This window comes from Lithobates pipiens, unplaced genomic scaffold (genome assembly GCF_037356315.1).
Source record: "Lithobates pipiens isolate NorthernLeopardFrog02 unplaced genomic scaffold, aLitPip1_a1.2 Scaffold_8, whole genome shotgun sequence".
Taxonomy (NCBI): domain Eukaryota; kingdom Metazoa; phylum Chordata; class Amphibia; order Anura; family Ranidae; genus Lithobates; species Lithobates pipiens.
Genome location: NW_027507903.1, coordinates 662,143,913 through 662,169,771, shown reverse-complemented (window position 1 = coordinate 662,169,771; position 25,859 = coordinate 662,143,913). Strand labels below are relative to the sequence as shown.

Here is a 25,859-nt window from a genome sequence, read left to right as displayed (position 1 = left end):
ACGTTTGTTACGTACACTTCTCCCGCTTGCTGAGTTCTCTCCTCACTTTGTCGTGGAACGAGCGCATAGAATGCCGTCGGTTCGTGGCCCGCCGGGAGCCCCGCCACGCACGTTTATTTTCCGCCTTCTGAACTTTCGAGACAGAGACCTGGTTCTTCGGGAGGCGAGGAAGGTGGGGGACCTGCGCTTTGAAAATGCTAAATTAATGCTCTTTCCTGATTATTCTGTGGAGACGCAGAGGCAACGCAGGACATTCGACCAAGTCAAGGCCCAGCTGCGCACCAAAGGTCTCAAGTACAACATGATGTTCCCCGCGAAACTCAGAGTGATTGATGGAGAATCCGTTCGTTTCTTTACCTCCCCGAGTGAGGCCTCCAGATAGATCGATTCCCTTCCCAGGCAGGGATAATCCTTGATGGTGATTACCTGATTGGGGTCCACAAGCATCACCAGCTTCGCCCGGAGGTACGCGGATCGGTTCCCCCCCCCCCCCCCCAGCTCTGTCCCTCCACCTCCGAACTTGGAACTCCGGTTGGAATGCCCCCCTCTTTTCCATTGGTGGTTTTGGGCAGGGGGCGGGAGGCCGACCTAATATTCTGTTGCTCCTTGGGGGGGTCCCTGGGTTCATGTTGCCATGTTACTGCCTTACGGGCCTTGGGGCCTTATCCCCCCCCTCCCCCTCGGCTTATGCCTGAGGGGGTCTGCATGATTACTTCTGGACGTGGACATCCCATACCGAGGATGCTGGACCCCGTTGCTCCGAAGTTGTCGTCCAAACTTTTGGGTTTTTTCTTTCTTCTTTTTGGTTTTTATCTCCCTTTTTGTTGGACGAGTTGTAACTAAGAATGGGCCCTTGGAACATTCCGAGAGAATTTTGCACTTCATTCTGAGGCGTCACCTATACTATTGTTTGTTCCCCTTTCACTTGTTTTTAAACTTTTTTTTTGCCTCCAGGAAGCGGTTGCGCTGGAGTCTGTCTACTCTGCGCAGGAGACTCTGCCCTAGGTGTGCTGGTTGACACGCACCGCCCCCCACGGGAGATTTCTCCTTTAAATGGGTTTAATTACGTTTGGTTTGGGTTCTCAAACACCCTGGGACTGTTTTTCTGGGGTGTGGGGTGGGAAGGGAGGGGAGTTATGTTTCTTTTTCTGTTTTTTTTTGTTATTGTTTTTTTTTGTTACATGCTTATATGATTTCTGTTGTGGACAACGCTACTATGACGAATGTACAGGGTATATCATTGCATTGTTTCAGATGGGCTTTATGGGCCTTGACCCCGGTCGGGCGGTCACATCCAATGGTCCCTCCTCTCCTTCCAGGTTATGGCTCCGTTGAAGATCCTCTCCTGGAACGTTAGGGGGCTTAACCAGAAGATTAAACGCTCTCTTGTTTTTGATTACGTGAAAAAATATGCTCCGCATATCTGTATTCTTCAGGAGACGCACCTGGTGGGGGGCAGGATTATGGGTTTGAAGAGGCCCTGGGTGGGATACCACTATCATGCCACCTATTCCGGCTATGCCCGGGGAGTTAGCGTCCTGATCCATAAGTCCCTTAATTTTGAGCCTCTTGATATTGTTACAGATAAGGACGGGAGATACGTGCTGGTGCACGCCACAATAGACATGATAGAGATGGTGCTGGTGGGCCTCTATATGCCTCCTCCCGCGGATCTGTCTTTACTACATAAATTGACTACCCTGATAGCCCAATTTCATACTGACAATGTGGTTATAGCAGGGGATTTTAACATTCCTCCTAATCCTTCCCTGGATAGGTTGACGCCTGACCGGGCCACTGACTCTCCAGTTTCTCGCTGGGCACAGGTGTTTGGGCTGGAGGATGTCTGGAGGTGGAAACACCCATCAGATCGCCGGTTTACGTGCCACTCCTCCTCCCACAACACGCTCTCCCGTATTGACCTTGTTTACGCTGGTGCCCCCATGCTTCCCAGGGTCCTTGGAATAGAGTTACTTCCTCGGGGCATCTCTGACCACTCCCCGCTGTTGTGTACATTGCAGACCTCTACCCCTCAGAGGGATAGACTATGGCGATTGTCAAGGTACTGGATTGAACACCCTACTATTGCCTTTGAGATGGGCGGTGAAATCCGAGGATTTTGGGCCTCAAACGTGGGCACGGCTTCTGGGGGGATGGTCTGGGATGCCTTCAAGGCCTATATGAGGGGGTGTTACCTCTCTTCCATTGGTCGGGAGCGTAGGAATGATAGGATCATGGTAGAAGTGGCAGAAGCCAGGGCCCAAGACCTGGAGACCCGATTCACCCTCACGGGTAATCCGCTCACGGCTCAGGATATGAAGGTAGCGTACCGAGAGGTGGTGCTACTTAGGGTGGCTAAGACAAGCAAACGACAACTGGCTCAGACGCAGAGGATTTTTGAACAGGGTGAAAAGACGGGGAGGTTGTTGGCCTGGATCTCTAGGGAGCAGGCCCCAATCTCCACTATCCCTCGAATACAGAATAGTGCTGGGACGGTGGTGACGGATCCCCTTGCCATTAACGCTTGCTTTGCAGAGTTTTACTCCACCCTTTACTCATCTAGGGTGCAGTACTCAGCGCAGGAGTTAAGTAATTTTTTAGAGGGGGTGTCACTCCCTGCCCTTACTTCTGAGGCCAGGGATGGCCTGGACTCCCCGATCACTCTGGCGGAGGTCCGACTTGCACTGGGGTCCATGCAGCCGGGGAAGACCCCTGGGGAGGATGGGATACCCCCGGAATTTTACAAGCACTACCTGGAGGAGGTGACAGTTAGAATGCATGATATGTTTACCGCGTCCCTCCGGGAGGGAGATCTTCCTCCGTCTATGGCACAAGCCATTATAGTGGTGATCCCTAAACCTGGGAAGGACCCCCAGCTGTGCTCGTCATACCGACCTATCTCCCTGCTCAACGAGGACGCGAAAGTGCTGACCAAAATCCTTGCCAGGCGACTGAACGAGGTTATACTTACCTTGATCCATGAGGATCAGTCTGGCTTTATGCCAGGGAAGGGGACAGATATTAATATTCGCAGGCTTTTTACTGTCTTGGCCTCGGGGAGTGCAGATGGTGGGGAGGAGGTTGTGGCCTCCCTAGACGCGGAAAAGGCCTTCGACTCCGTGGAGTGGGACTATTTGTGGGCAGTCCTCCGTAGATTTGGATTCGGTCCAGCCTTTATCTCGTGGGTCAGGGCGGTGTACAGGGCTCCCACGGCTAGAGTACACACGGGTGCGGTCCTCTCCCCAATCTTTCCCCTTCACAGGGGAACCAGGCAGGGGTGCCCCCTGTCCCCGGGGCTTTTTGCATTGGCAATTGAACCTATGGCGGCTCTCCTCCGCTCCTCTCCTGAGGTTCGGGGTATTGTCCGGGGTCCTTTGCAGGAAAAAGTTTCATTATATACTGATGATACCTTGTTGTATCTCAAGGACGATGGAGCCTCCCTACAAGCGGCATTGTCGCATATTGACCGGTTTGGACAATTCTCGGGTATACGCATAAATTGGGCGAAATCAATTTTATTCCCCCTGCATGATGGTGTGGGTGGCTCCCAGGTGGATGGGCAACTGCAGAGGGTTTCTCAATTTAAATATCTGGGAGTGGAAATACATAGAGATTTGAAACAATTTATTACCCTTAACCTGAGTCCGGTGGTCACCCAGTTGACCCAGAGGTGTACTGTGTGGCGGTCCTTGCCGCTTTCGCCAGTGGGTCGGGTCAATTTAATTAAAATGTCGGTTCTTCCTCGGTTTACCTATCTCTTCCGTCAGACCCCAGTCCACATCCCGATTAGATTCTTTAAGAAACTAGATGGCATTGTTTCATCCTTCGTTTGGAATGGTAGGCCCCCTAGAATAGCTAAAACAACCCTTCAGCGGCCCCTTGTGCGTGGCGGTCTGGCGCTGCCCTGTTTTCTGACATATTACTGGGCGGCAGTCCTAGTGACTGTCAGGTGGTGGCTCTCCGAGGGCCCAGTCAACCCTGCATCCACGTTGGAGGCGGCGTTGTTGGGCTCTTATGCGGAACTCAGGAACCTGATTTATAGGGGACCCCGATCTAACCCTGGGATAACTCTTCCGATGCGCACGACTCTTAAAATATGGGACCTGGTGAACAAGAGGTTGGTGGGCGTAGGGGTGTGGGCCCCGGGGACTCCCCTCTGGGGGAACCCCCGCTTGCCCCATTTTCACTCCATTCCTGATCCGATAGTTTGGGCCAGGCATGGAGTTACAACACTGGGGGACATAGTGTCTCAGGGGCAGCTACTCTCCTTCGATGCTCTTAAACAGGCCAGGGACCTTCCGAACCATATGTTTTTCAGATTTCTGCAGTTGCGACACGCCTTCCGATTTCAATTGCCATCTAGAGTGACTCTGGGGGTGTCGGCGGTGGAGGAGGCGCTTGGTCCTGCGGGGGGAGGGACGCGTACAATGTCCACGATGTATGCCGCGCTGACCATATTGGACGAGACTAGGATCTCCCATTTGTTTGAGCTCTGGCGCAGCGACATCCCGGAGCTTACTGAGGAGGACTGGGAGGAGGGTTTACAGCAATACCTGACCCTGGCGATTTCTGCAAGGGATAGGTTCAAGCATGAGCTAAGAGACCCTGGGGCCGCGACCTGGAGCCAGTTATAGCGCAGTCCTTCCTCACCACTAGAGTTTCTGGTGAACACCTGCTGGCTCTTAGACACTGCACCCTGGGGAATCTTATGCTCCAGCTCCCAATAGGATCTGTGTTGGTGCTCCATTGGACCTGCCTTCCTGAACCACTTAGAGTTCCATCCGCAGCAGTCAGCCGCAGGGTCCACTACCTTAGCAATGCACTCCTGACTCCGATGGTATGTATCTGTCACCTGGACATAGGTGACCTGACACATCTTCATGGGAACTCACTTTTGATGACGTCTAGACATGTGCAATTTGTTTCGGTCCAAATATAAATTCAGACACATTTAGTAACAAATTTTGTTTAAATTCGTTTCCTTTCACTTTGCATATTCATTTTCTAATGAATTACACATTTTCAGAGTGATTGGACGATCGACCGATTTGAATCCTGTATGAAGAATAGCTGGTTATTAAGGAGCGGGCCGCCACGTCCTTAACAACCGATGACTCATCAGCTGTCAGCAGGCTTCCCCACTGACACATGAATGTAAACAAAAAAATGCCAGCAATGGAAAATTCAGAAAACAAAACTATGTGGGGTCCCCACCCAGTCCATACCAGACCCAAATTTAAAGGAGAACCCCATACCAAATGTATTTTTTTAAATGGCGTGGGGTCCCCCACAAAATCCATACCAGACCCTTATCTGAGCATGAAGCCTGGTAGGCCAGGAAAGTGGTGGAATGGGCAAGTGCATCCCCTCCTAAATCATACCAACATGAAGATGGGGACAAGGGCCTCTTTCATACAACCCTGGATGGTGGTTGTGTGGGTCTGCAGGTAGGCGGCTTATAGTAATCTGGAAGCCCACTTTAACAAGGGGGCCCCCAGATCCCTGCTCCACTATGTGAATGAGTATGGCCTACCCGTTCACCAAAAAAGTGTAAAAAGTGAGTAAAGACACAACACAAGTTTTTGGCCAGTCCTTTATTAAAAAATAAAACATTTAAAAAAAAAAATGTCCCCCGTGCGGATCCATTGTCAATCACACTCCTTGCCATACCACTGGACCCCGAAAAAAGAGAACAAAAAAAATCTGCCCTCGTCGAAAGGCTCACGCTGACTGCCCACTCCGCCATCTTGCATTTCTTAAACAGCTAAGGGGTGCGGCCACCCTGCAATGTCACTAGGTGGCCCCCGGACACAGTGATGTCATCGACCAGGGTATGCTGGGTTGATGATGTCAAAAGGGACGTGGCGATCTAATTATGTAATTGGATGACTCCTTAGTTAAAGTATTAAAGAAATGTCAAACGGAGGAGCAAGCAGATAGCGGGAGCGTTCGATGAGGCCGGAGGTTTTTTTTTCCCAGTCCAGCAGTGGCGATGGGTGGCATGATTGATGATGGATCTACACTGGGGGATTTTTATTTCCATAAAGGAATTGTCAAAAACTTTTTATACTTATTTGGTGAAAGGGTAGGGTACCCCATACTCACACAAGGGAAGCTGGGATCTGGGGGCCCCCTGTTAAAGGGAGCTTGAGGATAAGCCCCCCCATCCATAGACCCCCACAACCACAGGCCAGGGTTGTGGGGAAGAGGCCCTTGTCCCCATCAACATGAAGTAGGGTGCCCCAAACCAACACCCCATGTTGAGAGCATGTAGCCTGGTAAGGTTCAGGAGTGGTAGCATTCACTCATCCCTGCATATTCCTGGCCTGCTGGGCTGCATGTATGAAAAAGGGTCTGGTATGGATTTTGCTGTTTTTTTGTTTTGTTTTTTGGCGTGAGGTTCCCCTTAAATCTAGAAGGCATACCTCCCAACTTTTTGAGATGGGGATGAGGGACACTTATTAGCAAAAGTATGTAGGCACAGGACACACTCCATTGCTAGGCCCCTTAACCATTTCCCTACCCGCCCATTGTTATATGACATCCACAGATGGCATCTCCCACCCTGGGCGGACATCATATGACGTCCTCGGATTCCTAGCGGTATAGGGGGCAAGCACGTGCCACCGGAGGCACTAGTGATTGCTTGTTACAGAGCAGGACTGTGAATCTGTGTGTTCCTAGTATATAGAAACACTGATTGGTCTCCTCCCCTAGTCAGTCCCCTCCCCCTACAGTTAGAATCACTCCCTAGGTAACACATTTAACCCCTTGATCGCCCCCTAGTGTTAACCCCTTCCCTGCCAGTGACATTTATACAGTAATCACTATACAATCTGTATACATGTGAATGGTCCCAAAATAGTGTCAAAAGTGTCTGATCTGTCTGCCGCAATGTCGCAGACATGATAAAAATCGCAGATTGCCGCTATTACTAGTAAAAAAAAAAGTAATAAAAATACCATAAATCTATCCCCTATTTTGTAGACGCTATAACCTTTGCGCAAACCAATCAATATACGCTTATTGCGATTTTATTTTATTTTTTTTACCAAAAATATGTCAAAGAATATATATTGGCCTAAACGTAGGATTTTATTATTTTTTTTAAATTGGGATATGTATTATAGCAAAAAGTCAAAAATATTGTGTTTTTTTCAAACTTGTTGCTCTTCTTTTGTTTATAGCGCAAAAAATAAAAACCGCAGAGATGATCAAATACCACCAGGCGGCTTCCTGGCCCCGTTGCTTAATAACCAGCTATTTTTCATACAGAATTTAAATCTGTCAGGGAATTTGTAATTTGTTAGAAAATTAATAACCAAAATGAAATGAAGTGAAACTAAACTAAACAAATTCCGAAACTGTTCATCAAAACGAATTTACTAACATAACGAATCTATCCAAAACTAAACAAAATTATCCATTTTGCACATATCTAAAGACTTCAACTTCAACTATAAACAGCAGACAAAATTCCTGCTGATCAAAGTGGAGTCCTACCCGTGGGAAAGTGGCCTAAGCCCTTGTACACACGGTCGGACATTCCGATAGAAAATGTCCAATCAGACTGTGTTGTCGGATAATCCGACCGTGTGTGGGCTCCATTGGACTTTTTCTGTCGGAATGTCCGACCAACAAAGTTTGAGAGCTGGATATAAAATTTTCCGTCAACATGATCGTCCGATCGTTTGTAGATAATTCGGATCGGACAAAGTGCCACGCATGCTCAGATCAAATTACGAGACCAAAGCTATTGGCTACTAGCCTGAACGTCGTCCTATAATAATTAATGAATGTCATCACATTCCGAAGGATCGGATTTTCCAATAACTTTGTCCGACCGTGTGTATGCAACAAGAAAAAATCTGACGGATTTTGTTGTCGGAATGTCCGGCCGTGTGTACAAGGGCTAAGACATAGACATATTTTACCTTAAAGCATTCCCTCCATTAAGGTAAAAAAATGCCCCAGCATTTGTATAGCCCCCTCGCCCCTCTTATACTTTGTCTTTTCTCGATCCAGTGCTGTGCCCGTCTGCAGTGATGTTGGTCTCTTTATCTCCACCCAGGACACAGAGGCGGCAACAGGAGCCATTGGCTTCTGCTGCTATCAATCAAATCCCGTTAGGAGAGGGCGGGGTCAAGGCATGCTGTGTGTGTCTATGGATGCACACAGCCTGGTTCGGGAGTGAGCCCACATGTGCACCACCAATGGCAAACGGCTTGCTATGGTGGTGCACATAGAAGAGGAGGAACCAAGAATGTGGAACACCAGAGATTGTGGATCGGGGCTACTCTGTCCATGTTTAATATTTTAGAAAAAAAAATAGACTTTATAACCAATTAAGGTTACATTAGGTTTTTGTCTTTTCAGCAAAGAAAATACACTCTCAATACTAATCTCTGTAATTTATTGTCTTCAGTTTTCAGTATTGTCGGTTTCCCCAAGTGAGCCAGTTTAAAAAAAAAGGTGGAGAAGACTGCCTGGAAAGGGAAAAAACGTTTGATGTTTCAATCCTCTGTGATCCTTGGGGGAAGGAGTCGGGAAACTTATCGTGGTTGGTCAAGTCACACAGCAAAATAGAAGAACTTATGTAAGAGGAATATTTGTATTGTTCTGTAGTGATCCTCAAAATAGCGTTCTGATTATGCCAGCTGCTTAGTGTTTCCTTGCAGTCTCCGTTGTCTTTCATCTGCACTGAAGGATCATCTTCTTCAGCCTTTCATTTTTTTTTCTTTGGACTTTTCACTCCTCTTTCTTACATTTCTTAAAGGAGAGGTTTGATGTATTTAAAAAAAAAAAAGCAAACATCTATAATGTCCCACATCGGCTCTAAGCCAGAGAACTGAGAGATCACATGACCACTGATCGCTTAGTTCTTGGTCAGCTCAGAATGGAGAGCGGTGACTGTCAGTCGCCGTTCTCCATTCTACCCCACCAGCTCTGATTGGAGCGCTGGGCTGGAGAGGGGTGACGGGAGCAGCTACCTTCAGCTCTCAGTCGCACAGTGAAAGTCGTAACCAGTTGTCAATCAGGCAGCTAGGTGGATCTTGACAATAAGGTCCGGATCCTTCTAGAGCCTGGAGAGACTCTGTGATGTCAGCTGACGGCAGGCAATAGTCTGTTATGAACTGACTCTGGGTCACAGGAAAGCAAAAAGTAAGTGCATCCTTGTAACCCACAAGCAGGGCCAGATTAAGAGCACCATGGGATTTTGGTGGGCCTTTTTATGGAAACAAAATTAAAATGCTAAAAAAAATTCACTAAAACAAATTAAATATACTCTCACCAGTAATACCAGCCCTGCAGCCTTTGAGCAGCAGCAATATCAGCAATACCACCTGCTATGCGGTCTCTCACCAGCAGCAACATAGGGAGACTGCATTTCCAAACTGCCAGTCAGGGACATCCCCCCTTCCCAAAAAAAGATGAGGGTGGGGGATGTGGTCTCGGGGTTGATGGGGAAATTGGCGGCGGAGGTGATTTTTCAGGCAAATGGCTGGTGTTAGCACTTAAAATCCTCCTGACACCATGCTTGATATGGTGTCACAATGATCAAACTCCATTATTTCTATTACTACATTGTAATATATAGTGAAATAGTTCAACTTGCCATCATGCAGAATCAGTGGGAACCTGAGCTTGTCACTTCCCACCAGATGCAACTCGTCACTTGCCACCCATAGCCTGCCACCAGACGTAGCTTATCAGTTTACGCAGCTGCCTGCCGCTAGATGCAGCATGTCACTTGCCACCAGCAGCCTGCCACCAGATACAGTGTGCCAATTGACACCCACAGCCTGCCACCAGATACAGCGTGCCACTTGCCACCAGCAGCCTGCCACCAGATACAGCGTGCCACTTGCCACCAGCAGCCTGCCACCAGATACAGTGTGCCACTTGCTACCAGCAGCCAGGGCCGTACCATGCTGTTGGCGAAACCGGCGCCCGCCGGGGGCGCAGGCCGAGGGGGGCACTGTCTCAGTCTCTTAACTCAGTCTCTGAACAGTCTCTGGTCAGGCTTCAGCACACAGCAGCGGTGGGCTGGCGATGCCGCCGCCAAGCACTGCTGCTTGTGCCTGGCACTGTGCACAGTGTGCAGAGACGCTGATAGGGAGCGGGGCACGGGGGAGTCTCGGTCTCCCTCTCCCTCCTGTGTCGGCTTCAGGGAGGAGAGAGATATACTTGTGGCAGCCCTTAAAATTTCAACTTGCCTGCTCGCATTTGGCGAGTGAAATTATGAGGAGTGCGAGTATGGTCAGGGCTGTGCTATCCGGGAATGTATAGCTAGTTAGCCAGTGCCTCTACGCACAGGCTCGCAGCGAAGAGCAATCGGCTTCCCTGGACCACCCCTCTCCACCTTCTTCCTGCCGCTCGTCCCCGCCCCTCACATAGGCTTGCAGAGATGAGCATTTCAGGTGGATCAGTCAGCCGCCCTGGACCGCCCATCTTCACCTCCCTCTTGCTGCACATCTAAAGAGTGGGGCGGTGCATGTCATCAAGTGGGCAGGCTCAAAACCTCTCAGTCCACCCTCTGTGTTTAGTCGATGTCTGACCACCTGGCTGCAGGAGAAAGGTAACAGTACAATATGTCAGCGTGCTGTGATTGAAAGCAGCACATGGAGGTGTTGAATTTGTAATTGAACAATATGTGTGCTGTAAGGAAGGGGGGGGGGGGCATATCCAATACCTCAAAATCCACTGCATTGAAGCTGAATTGCTGGCCACTGATAGGGCTGGCTTTCTGGGCACTGATAGGGCTGCATTGCTGGGCACCGATATGCTGCATTGCTGGGCACTGATAGGACTGCATTGATGGGCACTGATAGGACTGCATTGATGGGCACTGATCGGGCTGCCTTTCTGGGCACTGATAGGCTGCCTTTCTGGGCACTGATAGGCTGCCTTTCTGGGCACTGATAGGCTGCCTTTCTGGGCACTGATAGGGCTGCATTGCTGGGTCCTGATCAGGCTGCATTGCTGGGCCCTGATCGGGCTGCATTGCTGGGCCCTGATCGGGCTGCATTGCTGGGCCCTGATCTAGCTGCATGGATGGGCACTGATAGGCTGCATGGATGGGCACTGATTGGGCTGCATTGATGGGCACTGATATGGGTGCATTGATTGGCACATTAATGGATTACGTGTCGCATGCAGAGGTCAGAAAGACAGCCAGACTACGCCAAAACCTGGGTCGGTAATGAAGAAGCATACTCATGGCCACCTGCAGGAAGTGACTATCCGGGAAGGTTTCAGCATTGATGGCCAGATAGGAGAGAGAGGGCAGAAAGATAAACTGTCCTACACAAACCTCCTGCATCAAATTGAGTTGGGGACCCATTCAAGCAATGAACATTGTGGAAGACGGCTCAGGAGCAAATTGAGTTGGGGCTACAAAAAGGATATTCGTAGTCCGAAATTAGAGAGGCTGTAATCCATGCCATTAGCCCAGGTTTAAGTGTCAGGAACATGCTGGAGAGGAAAAGTGGATTGACTCTGACTCAGCTCAAGAGAATATTAAAGTGTTATTACGAGGAGGAAGATGCCACTGAACTATGGCACAGAGCAGTCAAGAAATTCCCCAGAACTTTTTATTCCGAGCTATTGAACTTAAAGACCGCCTGTTGTTTGAATCAAAGGGGGAAGGCACTGGAGAACACTTTGGAGCTGAACTGGTTCAGAAAAATTCCGGGGGTCCGTGACTACAGGACTGAGGAGTGACTACATCAAGCTACAGTTGAAGCAGTACCTGGGAGATCCCTCCACTCCAGATGAGATACTCATTGAGAAAGTTAATGAGGCAGACAAGATGGAGATTGAGAGATATCAGAAACAGAGAAAGCTTCAACCTCCCAGCACAACAAGCATCAAAGTCCATCAGTTAGAGGTTCCCGCAAGCACTTGAGAACTCAGTGTCCTAACAGCAAGTGCTGAACAGAGACCATGGGTTTCATCCACTCACCATCTACCCACAAGCCAGCTTGAACTGGAAAAACTGCTCCAGACACAGAAAGAAATACTGGAAATAATGGCTTAATGAACTGCCGGATACACCATTCCTCCGGATAGAGAGGTTCCCGTGCCTGAAGAACTGACCAGTCCCACGGTGATAAAAGAACCCATGACCTGTTTCAACTGTGGAGGAGTCGGACATCTCAGGCGAGTGTGCCCAAGCCCAAGGAAGGGGACAAAATCCCAAAAGCTGGCTTTAAACTTCAAAGGGCCCCAGTGAAAGAGTCAACTGCGTGCCCAGTTATCAAAGGAAACTCCAATATAACACGTACGCACCAGACTCCTGACACTGCAGTAAAGTCAAGACGGAAGAAGGAGAGGCTACAAGAGCCAACTGTAAAAGTACAAGCCACTAAGCAGACCAAAAGTGCCACTTCCCGTGGACCTCCTCCCAAGTTAGTGGGGCCCTCTCCAATTGTCCCCATCCAGATAGAAGGAATATACACCAAAGCCCTGCTGGACACTGGAGCACAGGTGACATTGCTCTACAGGGACTTCTACGACAAGCATCTCAAGCATCTGCATCTCAAGCACCTGCCCTTACAAAAGCTGGAGGAGTTGGAGATATGTGGATTAGAGACCCAGAACTTCCTATATGGTTACCTGCCGGTCAAGCTTACTTTTGACCCGAGTATAGCAGGGAAGACGGAAACCTTTGACGCCTTGGCAGTGGTGTGCCCTCGCCCTCCAGGAGCTGACAGAAGTTCCCTCATCATTGGAACAAACACTGACTTGGTGAGAAGACTACTTGTACCGCTTGTACAGCAGGAAAAGACTCTCCCCACAAAAATACACCCAATGTTAGCCCAGGTCTACCGAGACCTTAAACATGAAGAGAAGGCCCTAGAAGAGGGAGTGGGAAAAGTCTGGCTTCTAAACAAGAAAGAGAGACTGGTTCATCCAGGTGAAGTAGTCTGCCTGAGAGCTTCTGTCAAGTTAAGATGGAAGAGACCGGGGTCCTTGCATTGTTCTTGAGACTTCTAACCAGGAAGAACACAGGGGGTTGGAACTTATCCCTGAAGTATTGCCAACCAAGGCATTGAAGAGGAATCACGGCAAGATTTCAATCAGTGTCTGCAACACAGCAGCTGTGCTAGTGAGGGTGCCAGCCAGAAGACTGTTGGGATAGGCCAGTCCAGTAACTCCAGTCTCGCCGTGTGGCTCAATGGGAGAAGAGACCAGAGAGACTCCAAGAAGAATTCTCCCTGAAGAACACACCTCTTACTCCTGCCTGGATGGAGAGAGCCAAAGCCCAACTCCTGAGATGGAAGTCAACTTTTTCTACAATTGAATTTGATGTGGGGCTGGCGAAGAGTGCGACTCACCGGATTTGTCTGGAAGAAGACAAGCCCCTTCGGAAGAGAGTCAGGCGAAATCCACTGGGGGATCTTGAAGATTTGAGAGAACAGCTGGCTGAACTTAAAAGGACGGGCGTTATTAGAGAGTCCCGGAGTCCTTACACCTCTCCAATAGTGGTGGTAAGGAAGAAGAACGGGTCCCTACGGCTGTCCATTGATTTATAGGACCCTGAACCGGAGGTCCATTCCCGACCAGTACACCACACCTCAGATAGAAGATGCCCTGCAGAGCCTGTCGGGGCAGTTCAGTGTGCTGGACCTAAAAAGCGGGTACTATCAGATCCCCATGTGTCCTGAAGATAGGGAGAAGACCACTTTTATCACTCCTGTGAGTTTCTTCAAATTCAATAGGGTGCCACAAGGGCCGTCTGGAGCCCCAGCAAACTTCCAGAGACTAATGGAGAAGACAGTGGGCGACATGAACCTGATTGAAGTGCTGGTATACCTGGACGATATCATAGAGTTTGGGAGAACATTAGAAGAACACGAAGAACGCCTGGAGAAAGTCCTGAAGAGGCTTCATGACGAAGGCCTGAAGTTCTCCATGGAAAAATGCCAATTTTACCAACCTTCAGTGAACTACCTAGGACACATCGTGTCCGAAGAGGGAGTAGCAACAGATCCTATGAAATTGGAAGCAGTTACTTCTTGGCCCAGGCGTACAAATGTGACCGAGCTCAGGACGTTCCTAGGATTCTGCACGTACTACAGGAGGTTTGTGGAAGGGTTTGCCAGAATAGCTCACCCACCAACTGAGCTTCTGAAGAACCAGAAAGAAGCTGACGCAGACTCAGATCAGTCTGGGAAGCCAAAGGGGCCCAGGAAGAAGAAAGAATCCATACAGGATCAGTGGACTCCAGAATGTGAGGAAGCCTTCAGGCAGTTGAAGTGGAGCATTACCACTGCTCCGGTACTGGCCTATGCAGACCCGGTCAAACCGTATGAGGTACATGTGGATGCCAGCCGAGACGGGCTAGGAGGAGTGCTCTATCAGGAATATGATGGACGTCTGAGGCCCACTGCGAAGTCTTCTTCCTGCGGAAAGAAACTATCCTACTCACAAGCTCAAATTTCTGGCTCTGAAGTGGGCAGTGGTAGACAACTTGAAGGATTACCTTTACGAGGCAGAGTTCGTAGTCGAGATGGACAACAAGCCCCTCACATACTTGCTTACCACTGCAAAGTTGGATGCCACCGGCCACAGGTGGCTGTCTGCTCTCTCAGCGTTTACCTTTAGCTTGAACTACAGGCCAGGAGTTTGTAACCGAGATGCGGACGCACTATCAAGAAGGCCCCATGACTCCCAAAACCCCTCATAAGACTGGACTCAACTTACACCTGAAGGAGTAAGAGCTCTCTGTGAAGGGACAAGCCAGCAAGGGAAAGGTGGGGCCAGAGCTGAAGAAGTGGGAGTGACCTCAGTAGGGATACCCAGGTGTTATTGAAACATCTACCAGATTATGCAAGAGGGTCTTCCCAAGCTATAAAAAAGGATCTCAGGAGAGATCAGGAGGAGGATTCACTCTGTGGGTTAGTGCTGAAGGCAATGGAGAGCAAACAGCCAGATCTGCTGCAGAAGAGGCCCCAGAAAAAAGCTTGGCTACTACTGAAAGTGTGGGATTGGTTGCAGTTGCAACAGGGGGTGGTCTACCGAAGGGGTCCCTCTGAAGATCCCAAAGAGAAGTGGCTATTGCTTCTGCCGGGAAAGCACAGAGAGAGGGTGCTGATGGCCCTGCACGACCACCATGGTCATTTAGGAGCCGAGAGGACTCTTTAACTCATAAGGGACAGATTTTACTGGCCTCACATGAGGACCGAAGTGGAGAACTATTGTCATTCCTGCCTCAGGTGCATACAATGGAAGACTCTGCCTCAGAAGGCTGCCCCAATGGGCCACTTAGAGAGCCAAGGGCCAATGGATTTAGTCTGCATAGATTTTCTGTGCCTGGAACCCGACCTGAGTGGGCAAGGGGACATTTAAGTGGTTACAGATCATTTCACCTGCTATGCCCAGGCGTTCCTTAGCACTGACCCCCGAAGGAGTGGCTGATTTGATTTGGGCCTGCACTCTGGTAACAACACCCCACTAACGTGGCTCTCTTTCCCCTTGATACAGCTGTGATGCAATACAATACAGTACAATATAATACAATGCACGGTACCTGTATTGTAATCTCAGGATCCACTGGCTCCACCTGCTGGGAGAAAACAGTACGCCACACAACTGGAGGCTTAAACAACAGTCTTACTGCGAAAATATTCAAAGAGGTGATTACAGTAATTGCGCTGCCATCCCAGCATAGGATGACAGTACAATCAAATTCAACATAAACAATTTCAAACAATATATATATAGATAAATACCCGGGAGCTCCCCCTACTTTTTAAGCTATGCGTGAGATCTCACTTAAAGTACTTGGTCTTTGGTCTTATTGTCTTCGCTAGCTAAAGTATTTCCTTGTGATTTGTAATCCACAGGATAACGTAAGTTAAAGAGGAGCTGCACCTAAAAAAAAAATATTAAAAGCCAGCAGCTACTAATATTGCAGCTGCTGACTTTTAATAATATCACACTTACCTGTCCCAGGTTCCAGCGATGTCGGCGGCAGATGACGAGCGATCGCTCGTCTCGCTGCAGGCACCGTCGCCATCCTCTGTCAGGGAATCGGGAAGTGAAGCATGAGGGCTTCACTGCCCGGTTCCCTACTGCGCATGCGCGAGCCGCGCTGCGCTGGTTCCCCGCTGTGTCTCTGGGAACTGTGTGCTTCCCAGAACACAACGGGGGGGCGGAGCCATGCGGCGGTGGGCGGAGCCGTGCGGCGGTCTGTCCGGAAGTGGGTGCAGTTACCTGGATTATCCAGGTAACTGCACCCCCCTCCCCCCCGAAAGGTGCCGATTGTGGCACCGGAGGGGGGGAGGGATAATACTAGCGGAACTTCCCCTTTAGGGTGAAGAACCGCTTTAAGTTGAGGTAAAGGTGCTCCTGATATAACTTCAGTACTTATATTACAAGGCTTGGGATGTCAGAATAGGTAGGCCTCAAGCCTGCTCACTGTCAGTTGCTCTGCTCTGCTCCCCCTCCGTGGAGCTATAAATCCTGATGAGACCTGTTTATGAGTCTAAATGCGTGTGAAAGTTAAACTGTGGGCCGCAACCAGCTCACCAACTGAATCGGAGCTCCGTGTAGTAACTTTGATCCGGTGACTGCAGCTTGCTTCTCTGTCAGCTGGCCCCGTTGCTCCGTTCCACTTCACTGGGTGAGCCCGGTCCTCCAATGCTCAAACGAATGTCTCTGGATCTCTCCAATCCGGTCGCTGTTTCTCTGGCACCGTCAGATCACTCGCACAAACAAGCGAAGTTTGCGCTCTGCAAAGGCTGTGGGCAGCTATCTTTCTGGGAGGGCCTCCCCACAGATCCTCACAGGCAGGCCATGTGATTCCAAGAGAGCTGAAATGGCTGCTCTGGGTCCTTTTATGTCCTACTCAGCATGCACTGCTAGAGAAAGTGTTCATGGGTAGGTCATCAAGCCTCCTGAGTAAAAGGGTCAACCTTCTGATCAAACCAACAGTCACTTCCTGTATATGTCTTTTGTGCTTTCTACAAAGCAGAAAAAAACTTGCATTTAAATGCCCATCAGTGCAGCCTTATCAGTGTCATTGCAGCCTTGTATCATTGCAGCCTGGTGTCATTGCAGCCTGGTGTCATTGCAGCCTGGTGTCATTGCAGCCTTGTATCATTGCAGCCTTGTGTCATTGCAGCCTGGTGTCATTGCAGCCTTGTATCATTGCAGCCTGGTGTCATTGCAGCCTGGTGTCATTGCAGCCTGGTGTCATTGCAGCCTTGTATCATTGCAGCCTTGTGTCATTGCAGCCTGGTGTCATTGCAGCCTTGTATCATTGCAGCCTGGTGTCATTGAAGCCTTGTATCATTGCAGCCTGGTGTCATTGCAGCCTTGTATCAATGCAGCCTGGTGTCATTGCAGCCTGGTGTCATTGCAGCCTGGTGTCATTGCAGCCTTGTATCATTGAAGCCTTGTATCATTGCAGCCTGGTATCAATGCAGCCTGGTGTCATTGCAGCCTGGTATCATTGCAGCCTGTTGTCATTGCAGCCTTGTGTAGCACTGACCCCCTAAGGAGCGGCTGATTTTATTGGGCTTACCGTTACCTTCTTCACCTCGTGTGTGTCTAGGGGTTTCCCGAGGTAGATGCCCCAAGAACTGCAGAGACTGAAGCCAGATCCACTTAAAGGGATTTTTATTTGCAAAAAGTAGTTAACGGACACAGTCTCTCAACATAGGGTTAGAGGGTATAGGTAGTAAAGTCCAGGTACTCTTAATGCTAATTAAAATAGGAAAAGTCTCTCACATCAGGAAATCCAGAGAATAGTCATTCACAGCTGGATCCTCACCCATATCGGATAGCAAGCCCCGAGACCTGTAGTCGGGTGGATCCACACACCAGGCCATGAGAGTCCTGGGGGCCAGTCAGGAGGACCAGTACCATCAGCCAGAAAGCACCTCTGGACCGGAACCCCCAAAAAACGTGATGTAAGCACCTTAAGTACCCTCTCCCAGAATGCACAGCAAGAGTGACACTACCACTTAGCTGGTTCCGAGAGGCAGTAAACCCTTAATGCACCCAACTAGACTACGTTCTGGACCCCGCCAGGGATGACAGCACCACCCATGGTCAGGCAGAGCACCATGCAGTCCAGCCAGACTGGTACTGGGGTCAAAATTTAGAATAATTGAACCCAAAACCAAACTGCAGTTCCCGGAATTGTTAAATGACAAAACACATAGCTCATGCTCTTCAGGAGCTGCCGCTACATTTGTATCATTGCAGCCTGGTGTCATTGCAGCCTTGTATCGTTGCAGCCTTGTATCGTTGCAGCCTTGTGTCATTGCAGCCTTGTATCGTTGCAGCCTTGTGTCATTGCAGCCTGGTGTCATTGCAGCCTGGTGTCATTGCAGCCTTGTATCATTGCAGCCTTGTGCCATTGCAGCCTATTGTCATTGCAGCCTTGTATCATTGCAGCCTTGTGTCATTGCAGCCTTGTATCATTGCAGCCTTGTGTCATTGCAGCCTTGTATCATTGCAGCCTGGTGTCATTGCAGCCTTGTCTCATTACAGCCTTGTGTCATTGCAGCCTTGTGTCATTGCAGACTGGTATCATTGCAGCCTGGTGTCATTGCAGCCTTGTATCATTGCAGCCTGGTGTCATTGCAGCCTTGTATCATTGCAGCCTGGTGTCATTGCAGCCTTGTATCATTGCAGCCTGGTGTCATTGCAGCCTTATTATTTAAATTTGCCGCTGATTGCGAGTGGAGGAGCGAGCGCCACCGAGATACACATAGCTGAATGTACTCGGCTAGGCTTGGCTCCTCTCACAGTCCCGCTCTATGATGGACATAACACGGGTCCAATGGACTGGGGGGGACTGTGAGCGGAGCCGAGAGGAGCCGAACGCCCCGTCGATATACACATAGCCGAGTGTACTCGGCTATGTGTATATCGGTGGCGCTCGCTCCTCCACTCAGAATCAGCGGGGGATCGGCGTATAACACGCACTCTGACTTTAAGGGGAAAAAGTGCATGTCATACGCTGATAAATACAGTATATATGTATACACATACATATGACAGGGGAACATGGTTACTATAGTCGGGGGGTCTGAATGAGGTAGAAGGAAGTTAATAATCTTTCTTTTTCCTCCTCAGATCCCTGGGATTCTGTCTTCACTCCCTGATTCTCCACCTTTGAGCAGGTTAATCGGGGATGAGTGAATTCTGACACAGATCACCAGTGAAGCGATGAGATCGCAGCATCATAAACTGGCCGTTTCTGTGTCAATCATCTGGTTTATCTCTGGTTCATAAACCATTTATGGGCTGTGATCAGTGGCGGAATTATCAGGGTCGCAACAGTCGCAGTTGCGACTGGGCCCTGGAATTCCATCACTGTGGGGGGGCCCCGGCGTGGTTGCTATCCACAGGGCTGTGAGTGGAGAGCGTGTCTCATGTAAACAGCAGCACAGAGACACCGGGACTTGGGAGTGAAGTTTCGTCCGCTCTCGCAAAGCACACAGCTGATCCTGCTCCCCCTTCGCCCCCCCCCTCCCCTCCTCTCTCGTGTGTTCTCTGCTCTCTGCGGGCATTCAGGTGTGAAGCGAACAAGCTCACATTTCCCGCAGAGAACACAGGAGAGAGGAGAGGAGAGGAGGGGAGGGGGGGGGGGGGCCGAAGGGGGAGCAGGATCAGCTGTGTGCTTTGCGAGAGCGGACGAAACTTCACTCCCAAGTCCCGGTGTCTCTGTGCTGCTGTTTACATGAGACACGCTCTCCACTCACAGCCATGCTGACCCCTCTCCAGTGTGTGTGTGTAGACTCAGGAAGATCCCGCCGTCCATCAACATCATAGAGCTGCTGATCGCTGCCTCCCCCCAGGTGGGGGGGGGGGGGGTACAGAGATCTGCTGGGGGCCAAGGTGGACAGCAGAGTCCAGCAAGGTACAGAGAAACCTCTTTAAGGGGGGTGACTGTCTAGGGACCCTAAAGTAAGGGGGGGTATCTGGGGATCCTGATGTCCAGTACCACCGCCACCCCTCCTCCAGTACCACCACCCCCGTGCCACCCACCTCCAGGACCACCACCCCCGTGCCACCCACCTCCAGTACCACCGCCACCCCCTCTCCAGTACCACCACCATGCCACCCACCTCCAGTACCACCGCCACCCCTCTCCAGGACCACCATGCCTCTCTAGTACCACCACCCACCTCCAGAACCACCATGCCGCTCCAGTACCATTGCCACCCACCTCCAGTACCACCGCCACCCCTCTCCAGTACCGCCACCCCTCTCCAGGACCACCATGCCTCTCCAGTACCACCACCCACCTCCAGAACCACCATGCCGCTCCAGTACCATCGCCACCCACCTCCAGTACCACCGCCACCCCTCTCCAGGACCACCATGCCTCTCTAGTACCACCACCCACCTCCAGAACCACCATGCCGCTCCAGTACCATTGCCACCCACCTCCAGTACCACCGCCACCCCTCTCCAGTACCGCCACCCCTCTCCAGGACCACCATGCCTCTCCAGTACCACCACCCACCTCCAGAACCACCATGCCGCTCCAGTACCATCGCCACCCACCTCCAGTACCACCGCCACCCCTCTCCAGTACCGCCACCCCTCTCCAGTACCACCACCCCCCCTTCAGTACCACCACTGCCACCCACCTCCAGTCCCACCGCCACCCACCTCCAGTACCACCGCCACCCCTCTCCAGGACCACCATCCCCCTCCAGTACCACCACCACCCCTCTCCGGGACCACTACCACCCACCTCCAGTACCACCACCACCCCTCTCCAGGACCACCATCCCCCTCCAGTACCACCACCGCCACCCACCTCCAGTACCACCACCCCTCTCCACGGCCACCACTGCACTGGTGACACAAGTTCCACTCGGGACACAGGCTGCACAGAAATGTTTTACTTTGTTGTACAGTGGAAAAAAAATATAGTATCAAAATCATGCTTTTCGGGGGGGGGGGGCCCTTCCTGATTTCTTGCACCGGGGCCCTGAGGTTTCTAGTTACGCCTCTGGCTGTGATCAATCCTCTGGATCACCGCTGTTCACTGCTTCATAAACAGACACCAGAGAGAGGAGAGAGCAGGAAGGGGGAAGACAGAGCCATTTGTGTAAGGGGGGGGGGGGAACTGTACACTGTCACACTGTAATAACCACAGTGAGCCAAAACAGGTACAGCCAGACACCCCTACAGTTACACACAGCTTCTCCTGTCCCATAGACATTTATGGACAGGAGAAATGGGGCGTGTACCGCTGGCTGGGAGGGCTGATTTTAAGGCAGGGGTCTGGAGCTGCAACTCCTATAGCCCCTATGTTAATCTGGCCCTGCCCACAAGAGAAGAAAAGCTTTACCATACCTCTCTTTTATGGAAATATTCTATCTAATCTAGGAAGCTTCGGAGATTTCTTTCATTTTTTTATTGTGACCGGTTTTCCACAATAACTGCCTTTTCTCTTCTGTTTACAGACTTTTTCGTTGTGGTCTGAATGAATCTTCCTGTGGTTCTATCGGCTCATTTATGAGTAAAAACAAGTCACTCACTTGTCTTGATCTGAGCGAAAATTATATAGATGTGTCTGGTGTAAAAATTCTTTGTGATGTAATGAGACATCCAAGCTGCAAACTGCAGGAATTAAGGTAGGTATTTTATAATTATCTAGTGTAACATTAATACGTGTTGTGCTCTATATGCAGATACATCTCAAAAAGTTAATTTATTAATTGAATTCAAAAAGTGAACCCAAAATTCAGTATCTCAGAAAATTAGAATATTGAATAAGACCAATGAAAAAAAATAAAGATTTTTAATACAGAAATGTTGTCTTAGTGAAAAGTATGTCCATGTACAGTATAGTATACACTCAATACTTGGTCGGAGCTCCTTTTGCGTGAATTACTGCATCAATGCGGCGTGGCATTGAGGAGATCAGTCTGTGGCACTGCTGAGTTGTTATGGAAGCCCAGGTTGCTTTGTTAGCGGCCTTCAGCTCATCTACAGTATTGGGTCTGGTGTCTCTCATCTTCCTCTTGACAATACCTCACAGATTCTCTATGGGGTTAAGGTCAGACGATTTTGCTGGGCAATCAAGTACAGTGATTCCATGACCATGTGACCAGGCATTGGTAGTTTTGGCAGTGTGGGCTGGTGGCAAGTCCTGCTGGAAAATGAAATCAGCATCTCCATAAAGCTGGTCAGCAGAGGGAAGCATGAAGTGCTCTAGAATTTCCTGGTAGAAGACTGTGCTGACTTTGGACTTGATAAAACACCAGCAGATGACACGGCTCCCCAAATCATCACGGACTGTGGAAACTTCACACTAGCCCTCATGCAATTTGGATTCTGTGCCCCTCCGCTCTTCCTCGAGACTTTGATTTCCTACTGAAATGCAAAATGTATTTTCATCTGAAAAGTGGACTTTGGACCCCTAAGCAACAGTCCAGTCCTTTTTCTCCTTAGCCTAGGTAAGATGCTCTGACGTTGTTTCTGGTTCAGGAGTGGCTTGACACAAGGAATGGGACACTTGTAGCCCATGTCCTGGATATGTCTGTGTGTGGTGGCTCTTGAAGCACTGAAACCAGCCGTAGTCCACTTCTTGTGAATCTCCCCCCAGATTCTTGAACGGCTTTTGCTTCACAATCCTCTCAAGGCTGTGGTTATCCCTGTTGCTTGTGTATTTTTTTTTTCTACCACAATTTTTTCTTCCACTCAACTTTCCATTAATATGCTTAGATACAGCACTCTGTGAGCAGCCAGCTTCTTTAGCAATGACCTTTTGTGGCTTAGTAAAAATGTTGTGAGCTGCCACCTAGCTCCAAAACCTAACTTATGGCTGCTGCTATCACAGAATGTGTTCCTACATAAAGTGCAAAGAAAAAATGAACAATAAGTGATTGTACTGCCCAAATGATAAATACAAATATTATAATTGCCGTAATTTTCCAATCATTGTTAATAACTATCATATATTAGCAAAGTGACAAAAAGTATTACAAATCTGTGGAAATAATAAACATATAATATCTAAATCAAGTAAAAAAGAAGAAAGATCCAACAGGCCAAAGGAATGTGCTTCAACAGTGCTTTTTCGCAGGAAAAACAGTACGTTTTTTATTCCTTAACCACTTCCCACCCGGCCAATGTATATATACGGCCGGGTGGGAGCCGTCTACTCCTGATAGGATGTTCAGGAACGTCCTTCAGGAGTAGCGGGATCGCGCGCGCGCGCGCCCGCGCAGCGGCGCGATCCCGATGTGCTCGTGTCACCCGGACACGGCACATCTCAGATCGGCAGGAGGGCTCTGTGATTGGCCCTCCTGATCACATGACGGCCGTGTCCAATCACGGCCGTCATGTGATGTAAACAAACAGCCGGTTGCTAGGCAATCGGCTCTCCTCTCCTCACACGGAAGTCACCGCTGAGGAGAGGAGAGCAGAACGCTGCAGCCGGCTGATGATCAGTGAGTATGGGCTGCTTTTTACAGCTTTTTACTCACTGATCATCAGTGTAGTGTAAACACACAACACACCACACAGTACAAACACAGTCCCCACATATGTCCCCAAAACACACATGTCCCCAAAACATACATGTCCCCAAATAATAAAAACACATGTCCCTAATAATAAAAACATGTCCCCCACATATGTCCCACTAAAATCACATGTCCCAATGATTATCTGCACACATATGTACGTGATCACCTGCACACATATGTACATGATCATTTGCGTACATATGTCCGTGATCACACAAACCAATTATTATACACTTAACGGAATTTTTTTTACCAAAAACTTGTAGCAGAATACATTTTGGCTTAAATTTATGACAAAATTTGATTTTATTGGATTTCTTTTCAAATAGAAAAAAGAAAATATTGTTTTTTTCCCAAATTTCCGCTTTTTTTGCGCTTATATCGCCAAAAAAAAAAACAGAGTCGTGAATAAATAACACCAAAATAAAGCTCTATTTGTGCGAACAAAATGATAACAATTTCATTTGGGTACAGTGTAGCATGACCGCGCAATTGTCACTGAAAGCGCTAGAGCGATGAAAGCTGAAAATTGGGCTGGGAAGGAAGGGGGTGAAAGTGCCCGGTATTGAAGTGGTTAAATCCACTCTGTGCTCCAATACACCATACAGCAGTGCTCCGACATTTGGTGAAATACAGGCTCATCCATAATTCGAGACCCACAGATGGGTCTCAACTAGGGATGAGCTGAACACCCCCCGGTTCAGTTCGCATCAGAACTTTCGAACGGACCGCAAATTCGTACGAACTTTAGAACCCCATTGAAGTCTATGGGACTCGAACGTTTGAAATAAAAAGTGCTAATTTTAATGGCTAATATGCAAGATACTGTCCTATAAAGGGTTTGGGGACCTGGCTCCTGCCCCAGGGGACATGGGTCAATGCCTAAAATGTTTTTAAAAATGGCCGTTTTGGCGGGAGCACTGATTTTAATGACGATTAAAGTGAAAAAAAAAAAGTTCAATATTCCTTTAAATATGGTGCCTGGGGGGTGTCTATAGTATGCCTGTGAAGTGCCACGTGTTTCCCGTGTTTAGAACAGTCCCTGCACAAAATGACATTTAACAGAAAAAAAGTCATTTAAAACTGCTTGCGGTTTTAATGTAATATCTGGTTCCGGCAATATGGATGAAAATCATTGAGAAAAAATGGCATGGGTAGCCCCCCCCTGCCCATTACCAGCCCCTTTGGGTCTTGTCCGGATATAAAGGGGAACCCCGTACCCATATTAAAAAAAGGAAAGACGTGGGGCCCCCAGGCCCTATATACTCAGAACAGCAGTATACAGGCGGTGCAAACAAGACAGGGACTGTGTAGATTTGTTGTGTTAAATAGAATCTGTTTGTAATTTTGAACTGGTACATTTTTAAAGTGTAGCTTCAGTCAAAAAATCTATTTTTAAGCTTTTTGGAAAACATAGGGAAGGGTTATCACCCCTGTATAATTTGTTTTCCCGTCCGTCTTTTTTCATCTCACTTCCTGTTGTCTCCTTCCGTTTGCAAGTAGGAGACGTTTGTAGGTTGGATGTTTGAAAGTAGGGGCCTGCCCTATATGCTCTGCAGAAATGGCGGAACAAGGTGTTGGTTTTGCCACAACAATGTAAGCCCTCAAAGTGACTCTTGGTGGGCGCTGGAGCGCCCTGCTGTGAACGATTATATCAAGAATTGTAATTACATGCCATTGTTGAACAGTGGTAGAAAAATTGGGCCTTTGGTGGTTGTGGTGCTGGTGCCACAACACTAAAAGTCCTCACAGTTACTGGCGGTGGGCACAGGAACGGGCCCTGCTGTCAAATATTATATCAAGAATTGTAATTACATGCCCCTGTTAAACAGGGGCAGAAAAATTGGGCCTTAGACACTGGTGCTGGTACCACGACACTGCAACCTCTCCCATATACTCTAGTTGTAGTGCAGGAATGAGCCCTGCTGCAAAGCATTGCATCAAAAATTGTAATTAAATGCCCTCTGTTAAACAGGGGCTGAAAAATTGGGCTGGTGGCACTGATGCTGGTGCCACGACACTGCAACCTCTCCCATATACTCTAGTTGTGGTGCAGGAATGAGCCCTGCTGCAAAGCATTGCATCAAAAATTGTAATTAAATGCCCCTGTTAAACAGGGGCAGAAAAATTGGGCCTTAGGCACTGGTGCTGGTGCCACGACACTGCAACCTCTCCCATATACTCTAGTTGTAGTGCAGGAATGAGCCCTGCTGCAAAGCATTGCATCAAAAATTTTAATTAAACGCCCCTGTTAAACTGGGGCAGTAAAATTGGGCTGGTGGCATCACCCAGAACCAAAAATGTTCTTCCAACATATCAGCGGAGGAGGAAGAGGATAGACAATCA

General features: G+C 49.1%; 2 protein-coding genes across 2 annotated transcripts in view; both read left to right on the top strand.

The window, feature by feature from the left end:
* LOC143964380 (NACHT, LRR and PYD domains-containing protein 10-like) overlaps positions 1–12,990 on the top strand; it is a 53,537-nt gene extending 40,547 nt beyond the window's left edge. Inside the window, exon 6 of the mRNA XM_077474096.1 lies at positions 12,150–12,990. Within this exon, the coding sequence (XP_077330222.1) occupies positions 12,150–12,990 (841 nt within the window). The remainder of the gene's footprint in view (positions 1–12,149) is intronic.
* The window catches only part of LOC143961839 (uncharacterized), a 299,153-nt gene that overhangs the window by 98,246 nt on the left and 175,048 nt on the right, over positions 1–25,859 (top strand). The gene's annotated exons all lie outside the window — the stretch shown is intronic.